The sequence below is a fragment of the Sebastes umbrosus genome, chromosome 14, assembly GCF_015220745.1.
Source record: "Sebastes umbrosus isolate fSebUmb1 chromosome 14, fSebUmb1.pri, whole genome shotgun sequence".
NCBI lineage: Eukaryota > Metazoa > Chordata > Actinopteri > Perciformes > Sebastidae > Sebastes > Sebastes umbrosus.
Window position 1 is genome coordinate 22,205,145 of NC_051282.1, and position 25,710 is coordinate 22,230,854.

Below are 25,710 nucleotides of genomic sequence, written 5' to 3' on the forward strand. Positions count from 1 at the left end.
ACTCTCTCTTAAAGCCAGAAGCCAGAGAAGTGAGTCTCAAACTTGTGATGTCATGGGGTATAAAGTCTGGAGCTGCTCCATAGACGATGAATGAGAGACTGATTTTATGGACCCATAAAAAATTGTTTTCTTCTTTATACCCAAATGAGCTTTATTCTATTGTAGTGAAACAGAAAATGTACCAATATACTCAGATCATTCCCCTGGGTCAGTGGTCAGCAACCTTTACTATCAAAAGAGCTATTTTAGGCAAAAAGAAAAAAAAAAAAATCTGTCTGGAGCCACAAAAACATTTGAGCATTGTGATGAAGGTAACACAGTTTATAGTCTAAGTATACAGTATATAAGTCAAATGCAGTGAGGGCCCAAGTGCAAATGTAATTTACTACGAAGTATTAGGGCCACATTGAGGGAAAAAAAATCTGCGATTTCCAGAATAAAGTCATAACTTTATGAAAAAAGTCGTAACATTACGAGAATAAAGTCATAACTTTATCAAAAAAGTCGTAACATTACGAGAATAAAGTCATAACTTTACGAGAAAAAAAGTCGTAACAACGAGAATAAATTCATAACTTTACAAGAAAAAAATTCATAATTTTATGAGAATTTTTTTTTGAATATTACGAGAATAAAGTCGGAATATTACGAGAATAAAGTCAGAACTTTACGAGAAAAAAAGTCGTAACATAACGAAAATGAAGTCATAACTTTATGAGAATTTTTTTTTTAATATTACAAGAAAAAAGTCGTAATATTACGAGAATAAAGTCATAACTTTACGAGAAAAAAAGTCGTAACATAACGAAAATGAAGTCATAACTTTACGAGAAAAAAAAGTCGTAATATTACGAGAATGAAGTCATAACTTTACAAGAAAAAAATTCATAACTTTACGAGAAAAATAATTGGAATATTACAAGAATAAAGTCAGAACTTTACGAGAAAAAAAAGTCGTAATATTACGAGAATAAAGTCAGAACTTTACGAGAAAAAAGAAAATAACACATAAAATTACTACTTTATAATATTATGACTTTATTCTCACAATACTACGACTTTTTTTCCTCGTAAACCTATGACTTTATTCTCATAATATTACGACTTTATTTTCGAAATCTCAGATTTTTTTTTTTTCCTAAATGTGGCCCTAATACGCCGTTGTACCATAGACCTACAACAATGATAAATAAAAATTAAATGTAAACAAATAACAGTTATTCATTTCCATTTTAAAATTCCACAGGGAGCCACTGGAGAGGAGCTGAAGAGCCACATGTGGCTCCAGAGCCGCAGGTTGCTGACCCCTGCCCTGGGTGCTCTCAATGTCATCTAGAACATCTCTCCTCATTCATTGTCTACGGAGCAGCTCCACACTTTACACCCTATGTGACATCACAACAGAGAGTTGTTCATGTTTGCTAATATTTTTTGGACCATAGGAATAACGTGTATGAATTTTGAAAAAGGAAGTATTTCCCTTTAATTAAAATAAGTAGATTCCTCTTGTACAGTAGTTTACTTCAGTAGTTTACTTCTGTATTGTTAATGAAAGGGTTTGACTCACTGGTTCCTGGGTGGGAGGCAGAGCCCAGCAGCTCCAGTACAGTAATGATGATTGACAGGACAGCCGACCAATCAGAGGAGGGACTAAAGCTTTTAATACTGTCGGAGGCTGCAGCTTTCAGTCTGAGCCACCTGTAGCTCTCAGCGAGGAGACAACGACACTACAGCACCGTTATATATCACCGTTACACCGGGAGAATCACCGGGCTTCTTTAACCGACTGGTCCTCCTCAGTTCAGCTGTTTTACAACCAAAGACTTGAAAGATGTTTCTCAGTTATCTGCCTGTCGTGTTTCTCCTGGCTGCTGTCGTTAAAGGTGAGTTCATACCTCCACACTACTAATTAATTACACCAGAAAACTGTGTTTAACTGGCTATTTATGTTGATATAACACGTCTTTTTGAGTTGTAGTATTAGTTGAACCCTGGTAATATATGTTCACGCTACTTTTTTAGTAGTTTAACTGTAGTCAGCACAGATTTAATGTATATTGTGAGCTTGTAGTCCTTTACTTGCAATACTATTAAATTATAGTAAAAGTACTGCAGTCAAAGGGTTACTTAGGCTAAGTAAAAGTACAGAGGTATTATCAGCAAAATATACTAAAATATCTTAAGCAAAAGTGTTAATAGTTATGCATAAATTACCCCTAAAAGTATTATTATTATTATTATTATTATTATTAGTTGGGTTTAATCTGTAACAATGCATCACATTTTATATAAATTGATGTGATATCTGGTACTTCTATATCTCAGTAAGAAAATGGTATTTCCCATGTACATGAGTGGTATTTTGTGCATGTACAAAATACATTTTTGGCCTCTTTTTTTCTCAGTTTTAGAGTGAATCATGGCCCTTATAGCCCATATACAGTTCAGCAGGGCAAATAATCAAAGCACCTTTCACACATAGAAAGTGTTTTGAGTTATGGCATTAAAAACAACACACAGCAGAAAAACAATACAAGGAATAAATAAGTTCATAAAAATAGAATAAAAGTTCCAATTAAGAAGTAGTTATAGAAATATAGAAATTAATATCTCACAACATTTTACTTTATTCACTGGCAAAAATCTCCTATTATATCCTATTATATATATGTATGTGTGCAAGTTTATTATTAGTTAGTGACATAAAATCACATACAGGTAGATTACAATTTATTATATTTGAAAATCTTAGAGCAATGATTTGGCAATATACACAAATACTCACAACGTGATGATTGTGTCATTCTTTGTCTTTTTTGGTTTGGTTTACTGTCAATATTATAATATATTTATAAAAATAAAATATATCAGACTTAGTCAGGAATAGAGTGAGAAAGTATCTGAACCTATTACAATTGTTGGCCCCAGTGTTTACAGAATCCACCAACCTTTATCAAGATGAACATATGTTTTACATAACATGTTATTAAGTAATTAAGATCTAAAAATGATATCATATGAACAAATAAAAAGTTTCCTTGATAATACCTAACAAAGGATATGGTTGTGTGACATATCCAAGATGCAAATTTCAGTAACTCATAAAAAACATACCCACAGTCGGTTATGGCATGATTACTATATAGCAGCTTTTGTTTAGCTTTCATAAAAGGAAGGTACAGTAGCTTCCATTTATCCAACTAATGTAAGAAAAATGCTCTTTCTTCTTCTATGTTTCTACACATTCATTGGGTTTTCCCCCCCAAATAGTCCTAAACTCTGACTCACTGCCTCCTCGGTGTGACTCAAAGCTGTCTTTGGGGGGTGGACAGATGCCAGTGACGAGGCATCGGTCGAACAACGGCCGGCTCCCTGAAGCGCAGCACACTCCTCACACAAAGTTTACTCTGTGTGTGCATGAGCTGATCCCCTCGACAGCGTGGTGAAGCTGCCCTGAGGAATTTTGATGAGCTCTCCACTGTACCGACTCCACGAGCTTAGTTACAGTTAAATCCATTGGTCACCCTTTTTTTAATTTAAATCATTTTTGGACCATTCTGAAGGGCATCTCTGTGTTTTGCATGTATGAAGATTCAGTCACTGTCATGTGCCGGAGCCTCGCTGTTAGCCTGCAGGCCGTTTTATGTGGTTCCCCTCATGTCATGTGTCCTCTTGTATAGAAAACACAGAGTCGAAGAGAGACGTGGGGAGGTGATGGAGGCTCCACTTTGGGGCAGTTTGTCTGAAGTAGCAGTAAAGAGGTCCAGATGAAAAGACCTCCTGAGGGTGGTGATCCTCCTCCTCTGAGTCTGGCGCCACATTTTCTTGTGCCCTCTGTAAGAAATCTCCCAGAGAGAGAGGAGCAAGAGCATGTTTAATGCCTTCCTCTGCTCTCTCTTCTCTCTCTCTGCTACTGGTTCCTCTCTCTGCAGAGGATCATGTGTCAGGTTTTGCTGGTTAGTCATCGTTAGGTCATTATTAGAGCATGCAAAGGTCTGTTCAGGAGTTAACGGGCTGTTGTAGGAATGTGAAAGGACGCAGACTCATGTAGAGCTGCAACTAATGATTATTTTTACTTAGTTTAGTTTGTTTGAGAAAGGACAGTGCAAATTAATAAATACGCATGATATAAAAATACCAGAATTAACCAAAAGGCTATTTATCATCTGTTGTCCCTGGCCAAGGTTTTACAGAAGGCTTCCTAAAATACACCAGAACAAAAACATAAAACACGACATGCAGCTTGTTTAAAGCCATAGAAAAAGTAGTGACATTTATACATATAACCTTGTATTACTATCTCTTAATCTGAGCTTTATTTTCTTGATTAATTAAAAAGTCTATGAAAAGAGGCCATTGTAATGTCTCCAGTTGGCTTTTTTTGTCCGACTAACAATCTAAAGCTGTAAGATATTCAATTCTACTACCATAAATGACAGTGAAATCTGCAAATCGTCACACTAAAGAGGCTGGAACTGAAAGAATATTTAAATTTTTTTGCTTGAAAAATGACCGTAAACAATTAATTGATTATGAAAATAGTTGGCGCTAAATTTTCTGGCAATCAGCTACCAGATGAATCGAGTAATCGAGTAATCGAGTAATCGTTCAACGTACATATCTTACAAAACGTTTTTTGTGCATTTTCCTACGAATGTCCAGCAACACGGGACGCAAGTGTCAATTTCCGCCCCAGTCTTTTCAAAATAAACTTCTGTCTTTACGGGAAACAACCAAACTACTTAGTTAGGTTGAGGAAACAAAACTGCTTAGTTAAGTTTAGGAAAAGATTGCGGTTTGGGTTAAATATGAGTTACAGTGCATTACTTTTCATAGGTATGGCTACGAACAGTGTATGAGAACAGCCTGAATCGTTGAAGGTCACGCACATTACCAACCCTTATTTTGAGCAATTATTCTTTGTTATCAGTGGGAGAAGTACAAAGAAAAGCTCAGTTTCGGTGAACACCAGTATTGTTTTTGTATCAGTCAGTTCCTCCTTTCCTGGTTTCTCTTTAATATCGATAATTGATCTCATCTTCCTCATCTCTCACCTTCTATTGTCTTTGCGTTTAGTTCTCATGCACACTTGTTGCTGAGTCTTTTTCTCCCTCTCTGTCGCTGCGTCCCTGCTGCATCCTGTTGGATTAGACCTGCCCCGGGGCAGTAAATCTCACTCTGTAATTGGAAAGCATGTGCTGGCGGAGCTTTAATTGGATATGATATGTGCAGAGGCCCTGCGAGTGAGCCCTGCTTCAAGGAGCCATCTGTTACCTCCGAGTTACAGTATAAGAGCTCTGTTTGCTCTGATACAGAGGGCTCATTTCTGTCTGCCTTGTCCTGTTGAGGACTTAAACTGGAGACCGTCTGATGAACCTACAGTGTGACATAATCAGCCGGAATAAATAGAGACTGAGATATGTGCTCAGCTTCTTTTAATTTGTCTGCTGGGCTACTCAGTGTGTCCTTGTGCAATAGTAATTGTGAAACAACCCTGGCGTTCCTTCCAGATGCTGAGATTTTTCCGTGTGTGTGTTGGGCTGCACATGTGTGTGTGTCTGGCATTGAGCCTATCTCATCAGCAGCAGGAAGAGCCGACGGTCTCAGCCAGTTTGTCCAGATGTGATAGAGAGCAAAGTCTTTGCAGGACAAAGAGTATGGGGCTTTGATTGCTCAATCACCTTCATTACTCATCTGTTAATGATACACACCACCGTGTCCCTGTATTAATAGATCAGATAATCTCACCGACTTCTGACTCACATGAAACTCATGTGATGATCTAATAAAGGAGTTACACATCACACTTTATGTTAATAATTTCCTAAAAAATCCTGATAACTTTCTATGACGTTCCCCAGAAATGACCTCTAAATAATTATAGCCAAAGAAATTGTTTAATTGGTACACTTAATTGCTTACACAGCCTACACAGCCTTCACAGCAGGTCAGCTGAACAATTAAGGGGACACGAACAAACAGCTGATTGTAACATTACATAAGGGACAGTGATCTCCTGGATGAAAGCCTTGTGTTTGTTGGACCCATCCACCTCCCATCCCTCCTGCCCGATGTGTGTCTTTTTGCTCTTAAAGCTACGTCACCACACTCCCGGCGCACTTTCCCTGAGCGTTTATTATACCCCATACCGACACTATAAGGTGCCACACTTGCCAACCCTCTCGATTTTCCCTGGAGACTCCCGTTTTTCATTGCCCTATCTCAGTTTCCTCCCGGTGTCACAATTCTCCTGTATTTCTCCTGATTTAAGACAAATTTTCCACACTTAACATGTTTCTGGCACTGTACAGCGTGTGTAAGCTCTACTGTTTTGACCCGGACGACATGTTTGAGCTGCGCTCGCTGCTGCGCTCGCCGCACATCACAGTGTGCATCGCCCAAAGTCGGGAAATTACTAATTTCTTTCTTTTCTGAGAGTTAAAAGTAAAATTAAAAGATTAACATAAAAATGCTGTTGCGGTGTACTAATTATTTTGTTATTTCCATTGTTTAAAAGTCACCAAAATGCAGGAAACAAGTCTCTGAACTAAAATTTTTCCCAGACCCCCCGCCTTTATTTTGAAATCCTCACTTTTTTTAAGGTGTTGAGGTTGGCAAGTATGAAGGGATCGGTATCTAACGCCAACGGCCGCGACAAAGTGTCGTTATTTGACGCTGTGGGAATGAGAACGGGCTGATATATCCTTATTGAAAAAATATATATATTTTGCCATATTGCCCAGCCCTTCACCTCCACCGTATGAGGCATCAGTGTATCCTCTGTTCGGGACTGTTGACACAAGACTCTCAGCAGGATGATGGACTGTTGGTTGATGAAAATAAAAGCTTCCTGTCGGTCTTGTGAGGTCACCCCTGGTGACCTGGCTGTCGCTTTGATGTGGCAGCCCTCAGGCCTGCTTTCCCCTAAAGGAAACTATCCTGTGTGTTTATCTGTTAGTGTATCGTGAGGTTTCTGTAACGCAGGGATGGGTACCTTTTAAATACCAGGAGGTCATAAAGCAGTATGTAAGACATGTTGACTCTCATTAGACCCAAAGTCCGACCAGTAATTAGCTGTAAGCTGTGGTCCAGTATGCCTCAGGCATTTTTGTCTTTAATCAGCTTGTTTCACATGTCATACTGCATGATTCCTAAGACACAGGCAACACACACTATAGGTCAGCTCTCCACATGACTCCTCGGTCTCCTAATGAGATGCTGCCTCGGGCTCTTCCTGACTGTTGGATCACAACCTGTCAGTTCATCTCCTGCTCTGTGTGCATTCTTTAATCAGGGCCGTCCTTGTCGCAGCGCTGCTGGAAGTGATAAAGAACAATTTCAGGAACGCACTTTCCCCTAATCCCAACAACAAACTGGAAATATTTCACGGCAACATTTAGAAACCAGGAGAAAGTTTTGTCTGCAGCTCTCTGGACCGCTCAGGAATCCATGCGGTGTGTAATCAATACAGATTTATTCTCGAGGAGTGGCAGCGTGGACAGGAAGTTGAGGACGTGCGTTTGGGGAACTGGATCTGGCGGTCAGTTTGTGAGCAGGTACTTCACAGGAGTGCTATTGTCCTGCATGAATAGAAATCCCCTGAAGTGCAACGCTGCCTTGAAACACAAGCACTGACGTCCGTCTCTCTCTGTTTTATGTTAGTTAGTGATTTGAATCGAGGCGAAGCTTCGACAGCTGGAACAGACATCTCCTTGGCAACTCCCACACCGCACAAGTTATAGTTTGTCAAACTAAGTAGCAGGTTGAACCAAAGGACTCGGTGGGTAGAGCCGGACCTTCTTATCCACATCCTCCTGAATATGTGCTCGCAGGCCGACCTTAGACCCACTCTGCCTGACCCAGTCATCCCTTTTGTGTCTGCAGGGGATTATCCGGCTGTAGGTTAAATCCTTAGAGACAAGGCTTTCTGTTAGACGTGCAACGCAGAGTGGGCTCTTAATTGTGTATCACACTAACTGACTGTCTGTTGCTGATACCAGTATCGGAAATGCGTCCGATACTGCCCAAAAATTCGGGATTGGGTATCAGCGAGTGCGCCAGTCTATGCACTGATCCAATACCACAAATTATTGTTACTTGTTTAACCAGAAAACAATTCTTCTTTGCCGCTCCAAAACGGTAGTAGCATTCCCTGTGTTGTCACCCTGGATGTATCATGGCTGCCACTGGCAACTACTGTTTTAGAGCAGCAAAGAAGAACTAATTGTAAGTTCTTTATCACTTGACGATAGCAAACAGCAACAGTGCGGTGCTAGTGGAGTGTAACGGTAGTCAGGGCGAGGAAAATGTAGTAGTGTAGTAAACAGCTGTTTAATGATAATCACAACTATATATATATTTTTTTATCACGCTGATTGATACACGGTATCGGGAAGGAAACAATTGTATGGTAACTAGAGCTGTCAAAGTTAACGTGATTATAATGCATTGACACAAATTTGTTTTAACGGCACTAATTTTTTTAACGCAATCAATCTTTCGGACGTTGTAACTGGCTCATATGGCATCATATGAAACTAGAAAAACCTAAGGAAATCATTGGTACCAACCATGTCATGCTAGCTTGTTGGGAAGGAGGCTAAATAACGCTCCAAACTTGCACAAAATTCTGGCGGGGAAAAACTGGCATGGCCATTTTCAAAGAGGTCCCGTGACCTCTGACCTCAAGATATGTGAATGAAAATGGGTTACATGGGTACCCACGAGTCTCCCCTTTACAACATCTCTAGTTTACATTGTCTCATATGGGTTTCATAAACGTTTCCAGTTTTTGTAATTGACTAGAGACCCTGTCAAAGTCACAAAAACAAAGGCGTTGGGCTTCCAACATGTCGTTAAGGAAATGCTGTGGTCTGTGGTGAAGTTTAAACATGCGTTGTTGCAGCTATTGTTGCATCAGTCTGTGGCACGGATGTCATATATCTGTCTTTGAAACTTGTCCCGGTTGTTTCTCTGTACTTTGTTTATGGCTGAAATTTCCATGTAAATGAAAATAGAGAAGCAGCGCTGAACTTTGAAGGTGGAAGCAAACATAAGTATGAAAATGACAGTGGAGGAGGAACCCCGCTTTGTTTGTTCGTGTTACGACATGCACATACTCAAATTCTTGTTTGTTTCAATGTCCCTTTTGTTCATCACTTCCCTGTGTGCCATAAATAGATGGTATTTTTATGATGAGACCATAACATTTTTTTGATATCTTTATCTGGATTATTTATGACTTGTAGGTAGATATCAGAAATATCTCACCATGTCATGAGCCTAAAGTAAATATCATATCATTTTCAAGGTCTCATTTTCAGCCTCACCCCATTAGCAACGTCAGACCATAATCATTACATGTGAAGGCTACATGGAAAAAAACGGAGCCTTTATAAGGTCAGTTTGGTAATGCGGAGTTATTGTAAACGACGCTGTAATGCTAATCTCATTACAATTTGCACTAGATGAATTATAAGAATCTAGGGAACTTTAGAAATGTCATCACACATCATATTTGTTTTCCACTGGCATAACTGACAGGTGAGACTCCAAACAATAGCCTTTCTTCCTCTCCGTTGTGCTCTACTTGTATTCGTCTCAGCTGTAGGAGTAAAAGGTAATAAGGCTAAGATTAGTTTCCTGATTGGGACCTATAAATTACACCATTGGATTTTATAGCTCACCACTGCTGCCAACATATTTATCTCTATATTACCTAATGTCCAAACTGAGATCAGGATTTGATGTCTTACCAACTCTGGCATTAATTTAGACCTTGATCAACCTTGGGTTTGCAAATAAGGGTTGCCAACCTTCGAGACCTTCTGTTTTACTACTTTAGGCCTAATTGTAGTAGTACTACTAAAGTAGCCCGGGAGAAAAGAGTTTGCGGTGTATTTTTTAGGGGGAAAGTTAACATCTTTGAAGCTTAAAGTCCCACAACACAATACGCTTGTTTAAAAAAAAGAGTCACAACTGTTTGTAGGATTCTTTCCTCCTTTACTTGTTTAACGTAGTGGACGTAGTCACCGTGACGTCACCCATTGGTTTGTTGACTGCCGTTTTGATGCCTCGAGTTCGGCATTTTTGCCGTTGCCGTCTAGGTATTTGGCCATTGCCATCTTGGTTTTTTGCAACCAGAGGTGACACGAGAGGGTGGAGCTATAAGCACAGCTGAACGCTGAATAAGACATTTTTAGGCGACCAAACAGGTTACTATTAACTTTCATGAACTGAAAATTTTCATTACCAAATTTCATGGCAATCCATAAACATCTTCGTTTAGCAAGTTTAGCATGCTAACCTTTGCTAATTAGCACTAAACACAAAGTACAGCGGAGGCTGGGGGGGGGGGGGAATATAATATTTGGCGCTGACAACTGAGACAATTTTGATATCTCCTCATATCATGGCAACTACTTCTTTTCTCTCTGATGTCTTCTTTTAAACTCCGACCGCATCTGATAATTATGATGTCATGATGTCATCAGTGTTTGATTAACGAATGCTTCCGCTACGATTAGTTTTAGTGTATCATTAGTCAAGACACAGAGAGAGACCGGTACACTGTAAACTTTCCATTCTGACACTAATGTGGAGATGTTGATAAGAAAGCGGTTTCTTCACACACACACAGCTGATAAGGCCCTTTGACAAGAGTCCACACCATCAGAGTTAATGGTACTCTTTTACTTCTTAGCTGCCCCAGTGGTGATTGTGTGTTGAATGGTAGTGTGCGTTAAAAACTGTAAAATGTTAAGGACTTCCACTGCCTTTCCTTCAGCTCACAGACGTACCTGCTGGCTCTGACACTGGCATTGCACCCAGATACTGTAGAGGAGTAGAGTCACACACACCTGACTAATCTACTGGATACTGAAACTGGCTGCCCAGTTTCTACAAAGCAATAGGAATCTGAAAAAGGGGGTAAAATGTGAGGACAAGCAGATAAAACGTTGGCCTTTTGAGATTTTACGGACTGTAAGGTATGCAGGAATGAGGTGAAATGCTTAACCTTCGACTCAGTCGTTCAACAAACACAATTGATATAAAATGTAACAAAGGGTTTATCAAGACAGGGTTGACTGAATCTGATTTAAGAGGTTTTTCATTAATCTTGAATCTCTCTCAGTAAGATTAGTCCATTGCCCTTAAATCTTAATCTAGACGAGCCAGTCAAAATTGAAACGTGTGTTTTACAGCAATGATCTCACGCTACGCTACTTCACTTATGGATCTAGCCTTGCTTAGCTCGGCCACTCTTTGACTTTATGACCATTAAAACCGTCACCTGAGACTTTATATGTCTTTCCCACCTTTCGTCACTTCCTCATCCATCATAGTTCATTGCTTAATGTCTTATCCCACTCCCAGAATACATCATTTTTGAAGGTGTGTGTGTGTACATGAAGATCATCGTATCCATAAAGCTTGGGTGTGTGGAGCCTGTGGTTTTTCTAAATGAGTCTTGGTTACCAAGCGATAAAGACATTAGGTCATACAGGCCTTGTACACAGAAAATAATCAAATCACGCCCAGGATCTGATATTAGTCTTGATTTTCTCAACCATTTCCTTGAGATGACTTACTGGAAAAAACTGTTTGTGCAAGGCGTCCACCCGTCAGGAATATGTTCCCACTCTGGCTGCTGAAAAGGGGCTTTGAATGTAATCATTCAATGCATACAGATGAGGAGCTGAGGTAACCAGGCTAAGCCATTATCAAAGACCTCCTACTGTTTGAACCGCTCCTCAAGCTGCCCTCTCGCTTCCTCTGTTCGCCCATAAACACAAAGTGAAGAGGCTAAACGGGAACAGGCGTCACGACAGCACACTGAACAATTAGGAGGTTGCTCTTTGCTTTAAGATGGTCAAATGAATTTGGCAGCACTTGCGACTGACACAACTTGGTGTTGTAAACAGCCGTCAATTGCGGTAATTGTTATCTGCTGAGTCACAGCTTCTGTCAACTTTTTACACACTCAATGTTAAATGTTTATTTAAGACACAACCTCTGCAATTACAGCTTAAACTATCCTGTCATTGTGGTGGACAGTGTGCAGAACCTTGTTTTATGTTGGCATTTGTCTGTTTGTAGATACATTTTTGGAAATGAACAATATTACAGAGATGTCACATTTACACAACAAGCTTCCTGTAGAAAGTAGGTGATCTAATTAGATTTTGAACACTGACTTAATATTCAGAGCTCCTGTTTGCTGTGAATGTGAACATGAATACAAGCACATTGACATGCAAATATTTGTTAATTAATGCATTATTTTACCTCAGTAATTAGCATGTATAATCAAGCTAATAAGCTGTGATGTGGACATTTTAGAGCTTAAAGCTGCTCTAATCAGTACTTGTATATCAAAGCAGCAGTGGGCAGAATTGGAGCAAATATGATTAAAAAAAGTTAATTTTTATAAAACGGTCACTATATCCTGACCATAGCCTATGAGACAGTTAATCTGAAAGAAATTGTGTGCCTCTGTGTCCTCCGGTGCTCCTAATGGCATCTGCAAGATTTCACAGACCGTAGGGAAACAACCAATCAGAGCCGAGCTGGAGCCTTGCCGTCCCTGGCCAATCACAGGTCATTTCAGAGAGAGAGCGTTCCTATTGGCTGTTCATTCAACAGAGGCAGCTCTCAATCATTCGCGAACTCCGATCAAATGCTCAAACTAGGCAGCGCTGATCAAATATGAATCAATATTCTGTTACTGTAATGCCTACTTCTCGCATAAAATGTTTTCAGAAATATCTTGTAGTGTACTGTTTAGCTGTAAAATGAGAGAGTTAGTGACCCGGCCGCCATTTTGAGATCAGTTGAGGAAATACCAAGCACCGCCCACCAGCTGGAGCAAACTTTCTCATTTTACAGCTAAACAGTACACTTTTGGTTTTATGGTCCTCAGCTTTGTGGTTTTGGTTCACTCTCACCATCAGTGTTATTTCCAACAGCAGCAGGCAGTGAAAAACCTGTGATAAACTACCTTTATATCACCTGCCCTAGTGAATACTGGACTTACATGTATCTGACTTCAAATGAATGTTAATGTTGCTGTATAGCACACATTGATTATATTTGTGCTTTTGTTTTGACTATAGGAATGACAACAACTGATTCCACCACACATAATGTCACCACCAATGACACATCCACCACTCCTGCAATCGGCAATCACTCAACAACCAGTTTTACAACTTTACCACCATCCTCAGAAGCTACGGCAACTACAGAAAATGCCACAGCAGAATATACAACTATGACACCATCAGCCACCCATTCAGAGACGGCCTTCACCCAGCCAAGCACCGAGTTCTTGAACACCACAGCGCCAGTCAACGGCACTGTTACTGAGAACAGTAACTCCACCACCAGCCACCCAACCGACTCTCCATCAGCTCCAACCAGCGGTACAATGCTGACCGCTACAACCCCCACCAACACTAGTGAGACTACAAATATAACCACCACAACTACCATTACACCAACCACAAGCAACGACACAACTACTACTACACCAACCACAAGCAACGACACAACTACTACTACACCAACCACAAGCAACGACACGACTACCATTTCACCAACCACAAGCAACGACACAACTACTACTAGACCAACCACAAGCAACGACACAACTACTACTACACCAACCACAAGCAACGACACGACTACCATTTCACCAACCACAAGCAACGACACAACTACTACTAGACCAACCACAAGCAACGACACAACTACTACTACACCAACCACAAGCAACGACACGACTACCATTTCACCAACCACAAGCAACGACACAACTACTACTACACCAACCACAAGCAACGACACAACTACTACTACACCAACCACAAGCAACGACACAACTACTACTACACCAACCACAAGCAACGACACAACTACTACTACACCAACCACAAGCAACAACACAACTACTACTACACCAACCACGAGCAATGACACGACTACCATTACACCAACCACCAGCAACGACACAACTACTACTACACCAACCACAAGCAATGACACGACTACCATTACACCAACCACCAGCAACAACATGACTACCATTACACCAACCACCAGCAACGACACAACTACTACTACACCAACCACAAGCAATGACACGACTACCATTACACCAACCACAAGCAACAACATGACTACCATTACACCAACCATCAGCAACGACACAACTACTACTACACCAACCACAAGCAATGACACGACTACCATTACACCAACCACAAGCAACGACACAACTACACCAACCACGAGCAATGACACAACTACCATTACACCAACCACAAGCAACGACACGACTACCATTACACCAACCACAAGCAACGACACAACTACCATTACACCAACCACAAGCAACGACACAACTACCATTACACCAACCACGAGCAACGACACAACTACTACTACACCAACGACAAGCAACGACACAACTACTACCACACCAACCACAAGCAACGACACAACTACCATTTCACCAACCACAAGCAACGACACAACTACTACCACACCAACCACAAGCAACGACACAACTACTACTATACCAACCACAAGCAACGACACAACTACTACGACACCAACCACAAACAATGACACAACTACCATTACACCAACCACGAGCAACGACACAACTACCAGTACACCAACCACGAGCAACGACACAACAACCATTACACCAACCACAAGCAACGACACAACTACCATTACACCAACCACAAGCAACGACACAACTACCATTACACCAACCACAAGCAACAACATGACTACCATTACACCAACCATAAGCAACGACACAACTACCGTTACACCAACAACAAGCAACAACATGACTACCATTACACCAACCACGAGCAACAACATGACTACCATTACACCAACCACAAGCAACAACATGACTACCATTACACCAACCACAAGCAACAACATGACTACCATTACACCAACCACAAGCAACAACATGACTACCATTACACCAACCACAAGCAACAACACGACTACCATTACAGTCACAACACAGCCGGGAAACATCACAACAACTACACAAACCAACAACAGCACAGCAGGTACAAGTACAGTAACTCCGGAAAGCTCTACAGCTGTACTAACTACAACTACACTAACAAACTCTACTAACACGTCTCCTGAGACCCCCACGTCCACCACCATACCCTCAGCCTCCACTCCCACCACTAACACAACACTCACAGCTGGACCCCCAACCTCTTCACCTACCTCCACCTCCAGCTCTCTCCCTACAAACACCTCCCCAGGCAGTAGCACCGCATCCCCTACTGGAAATATCACCACCCTTAGTCCCTCAACAACAACCACAGGAGGTAGGACTAACTACATGATGAGTGTTGATGTGTGTTCTTACAAAATAATATACTAAAACATGCAGGTGAGTAGGAATTCAGCGAGGACTATAAGTTAAAGCTGCATCAGACTATTTTACAAGTGGCATGCTAAATGCAGAGCTGTTTGAAATATTTTGGAGTAAGTCCAAATCACAATTCCTCAAAAGCAAATTCAAAGTCAGTGTGCACATTTTTCTTTAAACAACTTCATATGACCTTAATAAGACTCAGAGTCTACAGGATAAGACTGTATATAAAGATGGACGACATGACAGCTCCCCAAAAATGAATCCAAAACATCTCGATTGCCCCCTGGTGGCTGGCTGCAGTATAGGTCATAAAGCCCGCCCCTCAATGTTAGTGGATGGGACAAAGTAAAAAGTAAAAGTACATGTCAAATAAACTTTTCTCAAAGATAGCTTCTGTCATTTTAGGTAGTTCTTATTACGCTGATGTATGTTCAAGTGTTTATTTTTCTGATTAGTTTGGTTTTAATTAGTTATTTCATGCTATAAAAAGGGGGAGAGACATCATGATTGGCAGATGTGAATCTCCCTCGCTGACAAGCTGCGGCCGTGCTCGGCTTGCAATTGTTTCTGGCAGGTGACCTTGATACTGTGGTTCCACCGCCCGATCACTACTGCGCAGACTCTGGCTCCAAATAACGTAAAAATCTCAAGATGCTGCTCCTGTATCCGGGATAGATAGAAGTGCTTTAAGCTCAATGCTAACATCAGCATGCTCACAATGCCGATGCTAACACGGTGATGCTAAGAAGGTATAATGTTTACCAAGTTCACCATCTTAGTTTAGCGTGCTAACATTTGCTAACTAGCTCTAGTAGACGTTCTCTGTTCTTGGACAGATTTTTACATATTTTTGATCTTACAGTGACTGGCCACACCACTTTGACTCATTCAACTAAACCAGCTGGTGGAAATACAACAGCCTCATCTACCACCGCTACAATCTCCCCCACCACCATCAGTACTGGTACCACCCAGCGACCAACAGACATCACTACCAACAACTCCACCACAGCAGCCCCACCCATCCCTCCAGTCATAGGTTCGTACCTTTCTCCACAGGTTCATATTTCTCAGGTGAATGACTTTATCGATCAACTCCATCAGAAAAATTTAACAGATTTCTTGGTTAGATATTAAAGGTTCTATTGATAACATTGATCACATTCAGCCACTAGATGTCGCCGTTCCATTGCATTCACTTCACAACAAGTGGTTGCCAGGCACTTACTGTCAAACTCCAGTTTCTTTCTACACTAACTGGCAACTAGATCGCTGATGACACAGAGATACCACGTGATACCAACGTTGGTATAGCCTTGTTACAAGTGGGAACCAAACATCAGATATCTTCCACAGAGATAAACAAAACATTCATTTTGAACACGTCAAAATGTTTAAAATGATTAATTCACAATCATAACATTTTATGGAAAAGCCATACTTTTATTTGGCACCTTTCTAAAAGCTCGGTGGATGTATTATTTAAAAAAAAAAATGTGTCTACATAAAAATGTTATCCATAAGACCTTTAAATCTTGCGCACACGAGGACCCACATTGCGAGAGATAATTGCTTTCATGTTTTTTTTGTGCTAAAATGGTTTATAATGACAATTACAACAACTTAATCAAATGATAATGTAAACAATGTGACAATGTGAAAGTGGTTGCTTCTGTAGTGATGCTTTATAGTGAGTTTCTATAGCTGTCCGGCTCTCAACTTTACTGTTTTGGTTCACTCTCACCGCTCTCATATCGTCGTCTTCGGCCGCAGCAGGCAGCAGTTTTCAGCAAAACAGCTCCGACAAGCCCGCTGTATACTACCTGCTCAGCACCTAACGTCAGACAGATGCAGTTAGAGATTAGCTGGGGAACATAGTGCAGCAATTAGCAGCTAAACAGCCTGATATTTAAGTTTCAAGTTTACCATGCATTTCCCTCAGGAGTTGGTAGAGACAAAAACAAAGCTAAAAGGAGATATTGGATTTGCACGACTCCAAATGAATGATCATGTTGCTGGATGTGTAAATAAGCAGCTGTTTGCTAACAAGTTTGCTTTATCAACTCAAAAGGTGATGATATGTTAACAACTTGTTTCCGCTGTTCTCAAGTAGCAAAAAAACAACTGTCATTGCAGGTTTGAGAAATTCAGTTCACATGAGAAAAAAAAATCAGATGGCCAGTTGTTTAACGCATCGTTTTTCTCCTATCTCTCATCAGCGTGTCCTGCTGTCCCGTGCCCTCTTGAAAGCGTCTGTCTTGATGGCACATGCCAGTGTATCTCTGGTAGCTTCCTGGTGGATGGCCGCTGTGTACCCGGTAGGAAATTAAACAACATTTTATGTCTGGTCAGATGTGAAATTACCATAACAGAAATAACAACGGGGTGGTGGCGGTGAAACTTATTCTCGCCTTAATTTCTCCTGTCCTCCTCTTCATTCAGCTCAAGTGTTCCCCGGCCAGCTTCATATCACCTCCTTGACATTTGTAAACCAAATGAGCAACAGGTCCTCAGAAATATTCCAGAGTACGGCAGCTGATATCTCAGCAGCGGTAGGTTGTGAGATCGCCAAGTATTTTGAATTTCTATAATAAATGCACCTCTCTCGCTCTGTCCCTAAACCACATCCTTATACTGTTTCACAGCTCAGAGATGCCCTCAAAAATCAGCCGGGGTATAAACAGTCTGATGTTGTACGACTTGAGTGAGTATTTTGTCTTCTTCCTACTGCAGAAAGATACCAAGTATCCTCATACAACGGTTCCTATGATATCTTACGAAAAGTTATTCCTCAATTTTTGTGCGTTTCACGACGAATGTCCAGCGGCAAAATCCACTCCAGTCTTTTCAAAATAAACTTCCGTCTTCACAGGAAACAACTTGGTCAGGATTTAGTAACAAAACTACATAGTTAGGTTTAGGAAAAGATCGTAGTTAAGTTAGGCCACACCGAAAGTGGTTACGCTGCACCGTGTCGTAACTTAAAGGAACAGTGTGTAACATTTCGGAGGATCTATTTGCAGAAATGGAATATAATATTTATAACTATGTTTTCATTAGTGTATAATCACCTGAAACTAAGAATCATTGTGTTTTTGTTAGAACGAGCCCTTCATATCTACAAAGGGAGCGGGACCTCTTCACAGAGTCCGCCATGTTTCTAAAGTAGCCCAGAATGGACAAACCAAACACTGGCTCTAGAGAGAGACTTTCACGTTTTTACGTTACCTGAAGGCCACCGTAGTTCTCTGACAAGCTTGTGAAACTGCAGTAACGTGAGCCGCAGAGTGCAAAACCGTGGTACCGCCAGCCGCTGCCGTTCCGAAAGTTTTGTTATTATGGTAAGGATGGCCTCTGAGTGAGGCGAACAGTGTTACCATGGTTTTGTACTCGACAGCTCACGTTACTGCAGTCTTGGAAAGGGGAGTGAGCGGAGAGGAACTCAGTTGGTTGCAATCTGCAACTACACCACTAGATGACGCCAAATCCCATAAATCCACGCCGACCTCCTCCCTATGTGGCGTTTTGTCGTTCTTTATACTTCCTGGTTCACAATTACGTGGATTAGAAACAAATTGATTTCATGGGATACATACGAATTACAGTGCATTAAGATGATGAAAGATAATATGCCACATGGTACAAAATATTTTGTAACCCTTTTTGGTGCTTCTCTACAATTCTCTAGATCAGGAAGTGTGCAAGCAACTGTAAATAACATCTTTGAAAATACCACCGCCACTCAGGAATCTGTTGATCAGGCGATTAAACAGGCTATAACCAGCCAACAAACTGGATTGTTGGGTAATGCTTCATTTACAAGTATGTACTGCAACGTTGATTGATTTTAGATGAGATCCTCACATGTATGAGCAACAGGCTTTTTCTCATACACCTGTTTTACATCTTCTCTGTCTTAGGTACAGACCTGTGTTTTCAGAAGCCGTTACCCTGTGATGTCTTCACTACATCGTGCGCAAATACAAATGGCCGGGTTTTATGTTCCTGTAAAGAGGGCTACATCTCCATGCCGTACTCCAACACCAGCTGCAGAGGTAAAAGTGACTATTTAACATTTATGAATCTCATTTATCAAGACTAGTATTAGGTTTGAATAAGCAGACTAGAACATGCTTGTCTTTAGTATTGTCTTTTATATTAAAAAATGTGTAATCTTGGCCAAGCGGGGCATCACCTCCTTTTGCTGAATAATGATAAATGTAAACCTTAATAATGTTGAGGATGTACGTCAGTCTTATGAGCTGGGCAAGGAGGATTTTTACCGGAGCATACAGATCTAAATATATAAGGATCCATGATTCGGCTCAACCCTTAAGAATAACCTAGATATTCATTGAAGCTTATGATTAAAAAAACACTAAAGGCACCATAGGTAAACTATACAAGGGCTTTACCCTAAGGCAGCAATGGGAAATTGGAAACTAACATAGTAATACCAGAGAAAATGTGGCTTCTTGTATGGGAAACCCAGTCTACTTCCACTAACTCTTTGTGTTGGAGAGATGTCTGCTGGAAAGATTTGGCACGTTTCTTTATTACCCCCAACCAGAAATCCCCAAAACGTAAAAGTGACATGTACCTTTTGAAGATTATTACGGCTGCTAGTAAGAAGACTATTATTAAATGCTGGCTCCAAAGGAAGCCTCCCTCTTTTGCCCTTCTTATCAACATAATCAACTCCATCTGCTCAATGGAGAAAATGACTTTCACTCTTTGAATTCAAAAGGAGAAGGGGGATAAATACTGGGAAAAATTGGATAGTTATAACCATGTAGACTCTAAACAATTCTTCCTTTGTCTGAATTTTCTTTTTTATATGCAACTGTATCTGTACTTTTTGATGATTATTATTGATTGTGCTGTAATGTTCCAGTCCTCACCTGTTCTATGTTCATAAAAACAAAAAAAAACATATAACAACAGATTATTAAAGCCTCATATAGACTATAAGAGCTGAAGACCAACAGCGTCTGAAACAAGCTCAAGCAAAGTTTCCAGCTGATCTACAGTTAGAGCTGTAACAGAAGCTTCTTATCCTCAGTGAAATACTTGTGTGTAAGAATGAGGGGGAGAAACAACAGGGAGCAAGACTCCGGGACAAGGTCAAGAGCTGTAGCCTTTTCTCCATGCCGACCCTTGACTCTTACTTCATTTATCTCTCTAATTTATTTCTTTTTAACGGCATTTGTTTCCCTGGAAACACATGGAAGAATCGCAGCTTTCTCTCTCTCTTTGTGGAGAGTTGTGACCAAGGAGATCCGCTATAGGAAGAGCAAATGGGACAAATGGTGCATACACTTCCTTTCCCAGGAAATACATAATGTACCATTATGAGCTTGTTTGTAATGGTCATCATGCAGCCTCCATATGAAGAGGCTCTCATTGTGCTCATGCTGTTATTGCATGTGCAACCAGGCGTGCTGTACGTCTCCATTTACCGTGACTGAGTCTGAAACTGTAGCTTCTTATGTTCTTATTTCAGTCTCTTTATGCAAAACATTGTATGTGTTTGTGTGTTTGAATTATCATGTTTCTCTTTGTAGTGTGTCCAAGTGGGCAGAGGGCAGCGGGAGACAAGTGTCAACCGTGAGTACACACTCTTTTCATTGTGTTTGGAGTGTAAGTCTTGCATGTGCAGGTGTGGTGTGTGTGGTTACATGTCGACGTGAAGTTGGCTCCCCCATGTGGATTCAATGTTAAACTCCATTAATATGCAAAGGCACAGCTTAAATATAAATATCATGTTGTTTAACCGCTCTGTTTTGTCCTTCAGATGTGCATTCGGATATGCCGGCTTCAACTGCAATGACTGTGAGTAACAACACTATTTTCAAAGGCTGAAATAATGCAGCAGCAGTAGTAACAGCTATGTGCTGACCCATAAAAATCTAAATGTCTTTTATGTGTGTGTTTACAGCCGCTTTGCTGGCAGTGGTGGTCATCTCCTGTGTACTGGGAGGAGTTCTTCTCATCATTGTCCTGGCCTTGCTCGCATACTGCTGCTGGTGAGGATATAAAGAAAACTCCTATGCTCACACTTTGACCCACGTTAACCCTGTGAATATTTAGCAAATATGTGGCTTTGATTATTTGCAGGTCAAAAGATGTAAAACTAGGGTTACATTTAAGTTGAAAGTGAATTTTTTAAGTGAAGCATCATTTTATTGCCTATATTTCAATGTGTAGTTCAGACCTGTTTCACATTGAGATCAAATCACCAGTTGGGCACCAGTTGGGCACTGTAGCTTTGGTGTTTCTAAGAGTAAATACGGCATGAGTTGGGGACTGTTTTCTGCTGTGGATTACTATCATTTGATGTGTTAGTGAGTATTTATGGCTATGATAGATTAACTACAATGACCATGTTCATAATATGCATGTTCATTTTACATTCCCTGTTGTCTGTACATCAGGATGAGATGCTCAGAGGGCAAGCCAGACTACAACAGCAGTCCATACTCATCAGGTGACGCAAACCAGCCGTGGCCCCCCGGCATCACCCCCATCCCCCGGGCCTCCACTAACTTTGATGCAGCTCCTCCCATAGAGATGACAGAAGGGGGCAGCACTCGTGCCCTGGTGGACAAAAAGCAGCAAAACAACGGATTGGTGAGTTATCGCATATTATCTTCTGTCGCCTCTGCCGTCCGAATTACTCACCACTAATCCTCACACTCACAGTCTCGCATTGTGTCAATCATCCACTAAATCGGCCTTTAGTTTGTTCATTGTTGCCCCACCCACATTGCGACTGCTTATTAACCTTAACCCCATCCAGTAATCATGGATTTGATCATTTGCAGGTGAAAAATACATCTAGGTTTAATGTTAAAATCTGGCTAAATTAGGTTAAAGATTTTTTTTAGACATCTAGATTACATATAACTGTTATAGCTGTTTCAACATCATTTCAATGACTACATTTCATTTTCTTCAACTATATTTATTTTCTTTATATTGTACAATATTTACTAATCCCAACATACATGCACACATATGTAAAGACAATTTAACAACAATAATCTAGGGCTGTCAATCGCTTAAAATAGTTAATCGCGATTAATCGCAAATTAATAGCTCATTTTTTTATCTGTTCAAAATGTACCTTAAAGGGAGATTTGTCAATTATTTAATACTCTTATCAACATGGGAGTGGGCAAATATGCTTGCTTTATGCAAATGCATGTATGTATTCATCACTGGAAACAAATTATCAACACAAAACAATGACAAATATTGTCCATAAACCCTTACAGGTACTGCATTTAGCATTAAAATATGCTCAAATCATAACATGGTAAACTGAAGCCCAACAGGCAACAACAGCTGTCAGTGTGTCAGTGTGCTGACTTGACTATGACTTGCCCCAAACTGCATGTGATTATCATAAAGTGGGCATGTCTGTAAAGGGGAGACTCATGGGTACCCATAGAACCCATTTTCATTCACATATCTTGAGGTCAGAGGTCAAGGGACCCCTTTGAATGCCAAGTTTTCCTTGCCAAAATGTAGCGTAACTTTGGAGCGTTATTTAGCCTTCTTCAAGACAAGGTAGTATGACATGGTTGGCACCAATGGATTCGTTAAGTTTTCTAGTTTCATATGATGCCAGCATCTTCACTCTAGCTTTAAAAAATGAGCCCGCTACAACCTAAAAATCGTAAGTTAAAACAAAACGCGGTATTATTGCGTTAACTTTGACAGCCCTAAAAATATTCTAATAAAATTAAAATAAATAAGGAAAATAAGTTAAAAAAGCGGGGATTCAAATAAAAGTAGTGTAGTTGGAACCTGCTAAACACTAAAACTGAGTCTTTTAAATCTTTTTTTAAACCAAATTTAGCTTAGTTTTAACCCTAGACAGACACCTGGAACTTATTTGACCTGCAAATCAACAAACCCACGCTCACTGGCCACACAATCATCTTGTATCATTTCAGACACACATTAGATGCTTTGATGATATGTTTTCAATCCTATGCACACCAGTATGTTGAACCCAATCATCCAGAATGTATACACACCTATAGTGCTATCACGTAGCTCCCTCCCATGCTCCCTGCTTGCCTGACTCCTAGTGTGTTGCTTTAGGGGTTTCAGGCGAAGATGAAAGGAGGGAAAAAGGTAAGGCATGGCTTTGCTTTTAGTTTCTGATTTGCCGTGATGCCGTCCTGATGATGATTTATTTACAGGCCAGAGTGAGAATTAAGGTGGAAGTGTTTCTGGGTGATGGGGAGCTTCATGAGACAGATTGTTGTGGAAAGCCGTGTGCTTTCAGCTACATGTAAATGTAGCGGGTGGAAGCTCAACGAAGCTCAGCTGATGCTAGTGGTTTGGTAGTAGTCATTTTCACTGCACGTTGGTGACTGCGGTTCCTCGTGTACGTGTGCTTGGCTTTTGTGGGTGTTGGAATGGTTGACGTCTCTACATGTGAAAGATACTAATACGCTGACTGTTTCCGCTGACATTTCATTAGGGATCGTACGATCTCAACCCAGAAGCAATGAACACCTTCACAGGTAAAAATCCATCCCGTTACTCCTACCTGGTTCAAGGCCACGAGAACCCCTACTTCTTACCAGGAGACGGCAGCAAAAACTGATGAAATCCAGGTAGAAATGAGGATCAAAAAGAAACCACTGATTGCTGAGTCTACAGGCACATTTCCTCAGCAGGACCAGGTTATTTATACATTGTTGAACTTGCTTGGATTTAATGACAAATCACAAAGAACACTTTTTTTAACTGGGAAACAGCCACCAAAGAGATTCATTCATACGAGCAAGAACATTTGAACAATTGTTTTTGTGCAGTGCATCATGTCTGTTGCTGATCATAACCAGTAGATGTTGCTGTTGCTCAGTATAACTGTCCTGTTGTTTTACAAGGTAGATTTTACTTTTTTTTAATGCTATTAATAAATCATCCTGTAGTCTCTTATATTGCTAATTGCACTAAAGTGTGTGTTAAGTTTACTACCAGTTTTCCTCTCAAATCAAAAGGTAAATTGAATGTGGGCTTTCAGGGGCTGCTAGATATTTTTCTTATGGGTGTGATTATTTTTTTAGATAAATAAATCTTGCACGACTAAAGGGGCTGGATCCCTGGTTCAGGGTGTTTTTTAAAGGGATTTATATCGTAGCCGTCTAAAGCTGAGTACTCTTTGTATGTTGAAGCTGCACTTGCAAAATGTGCCTGTTTTAATCGTCTGTTTGACAAACAGGAAACATGCAAAGCTGGTGATATATAAAGCCTGTCTCCTGGATGTGCCAATTATCACTTGTATACATTTCTTTTTAAAACTCTCATATATATATTTATCCTTGTGTGTCTGAGACAGTGCACTATTTTATATGTGTGTAAAGGTTTTGTAAATAATTGAAGATCTTTTGGCACTGAATGTGTGTTTGTGTGCAATGGAAATAAATTAATTTAAACAGTCTTTTGTTTGTTATCATTGATGGATGTAGTCAGTATAACTGCCCTTTATAAGTACTTAAACAGCTTTATCGCCCCATAATTCAAACCTTTGTGCTATGACTCTTTTACACCCGTTTTGTGTCACTAAAAAGAGTCAAAATTCTCTGATCCCAGCTTCTTAAATGTGAAAATGTTCTGGTTTATTTCCTCCTCTATGACAGTAAACTGAATATCTTACAGTTGTGGACAAAATAAGACATTTAAGGACGTCATCTTGGGCTTTGGAAAACACATTTTTCACCATTTTATAGTCCAAACAACTAATTGATTAATTGAGGAAAATAATCAACAGATTAAACAACAATGAAAATAATAGTTGCAGCCCTAATTTGAGTTCCTGGAGACCACAGTCTGTCTTCAACAGCTCAAAAACATACTTAACATTGTTTTATTGGCTTGATACTTCATGACTTTTCCAATGAGATTATCTGGTTAATATAATTTTGAACTGATGACATGTTTCAGAAATCCACCATAGAAAATGATGCATTACTTTTTTTACTTTTACATTTTTTTTGTCTGTGAATGACGTTTTGGCCAACAAAATGAAAATATTCGTTCCTGTAAAGTCCATATACCGTATAAAACATATCAGTATTACAACTTTTTTTCTTGTAAACTTATGACTTTATTCTCATAATATTTCCTCATAAACTTATGACTTTATTCTCATAATATTACAACTTTTTTTCTTGTAAACTTATGACTTTATTCTCATAATATTACGACTTTTTTTTCCTCATAAATTTATGACTTTATTCTCGTAATCTCATATTTATTTTTTT

General features: G+C 40.1%; 1 protein-coding gene across 5 annotated transcripts; it reads left to right on the forward strand.

Annotated features, from left to right (window-relative positions):
• Positions 1–1,669: 1,669 nt before the first annotated feature.
• On the forward strand, positions 1,670–24,887 carry si:ch211-198m17.1 (mucin-2). 5 transcript variants are annotated; one of them, XM_037793250.1, is made up of 15 exons: positions 1,670–1,883; positions 13,116–14,995; positions 15,029–15,374; positions 16,287–16,463; positions 17,644–17,742; positions 17,867–17,976; positions 18,070–18,128; positions 19,113–19,246; positions 19,345–19,479; positions 20,989–21,031; positions 21,219–21,256; positions 21,363–21,450; positions 21,859–22,054; positions 23,537–23,569; positions 23,922–24,887. In XM_037793250.1, exons 1-15 carry the CDS (start codon positions 1,832–1,834, stop codon positions 24,045–24,047), a joined length of 3,516 nt encoding a protein of 1,171 aa, XP_037649178.1. In that variant the 5' UTR covers positions 1,670–1,831; the 3' UTR covers positions 24,048–24,887. The 5 variants fall into 5 exon arrangements, with proteins under 5 accessions (XP_037649178.1, XP_037649179.1, XP_037649175.1 ...); XM_037793251.1 differs by having other exon boundaries at positions 1,671–1,883; positions 13,116–15,101; XM_037793247.1 differs by having other exon boundaries at positions 1,672–1,883; positions 13,116–15,374.
• The last annotated feature ends 823 nt before the right edge of the window (positions 24,888–25,710 follow it).

What these genes read in the sequence shown, in the direction of transcription:
- si:ch211-198m17.1 (XM_037793247.1), top strand. Translation starts at nt 1,832, where the DNA reads ATGTTTCTCAGTTATCTGCCTGTCGTGTTTCTCCTGGCTGCTGTCGTT. An exon ending in CGGCTTCAACTGCAATGACT is followed by an intron (nt 21,257 to 21,362) that starts GTGAGTAACAAC and finishes GTGTGTTTACAG; the next exon opens with CCGCTTTGCTGGCAGTGGTG. An exon ending in AGATGAAAGGAGGGAAAAAG is followed by an intron (nt 23,570 to 23,921) that starts GTAAGGCATGGC and finishes ACATTTCATTAG; the next exon opens with GGATCGTACGATCTCAACCC.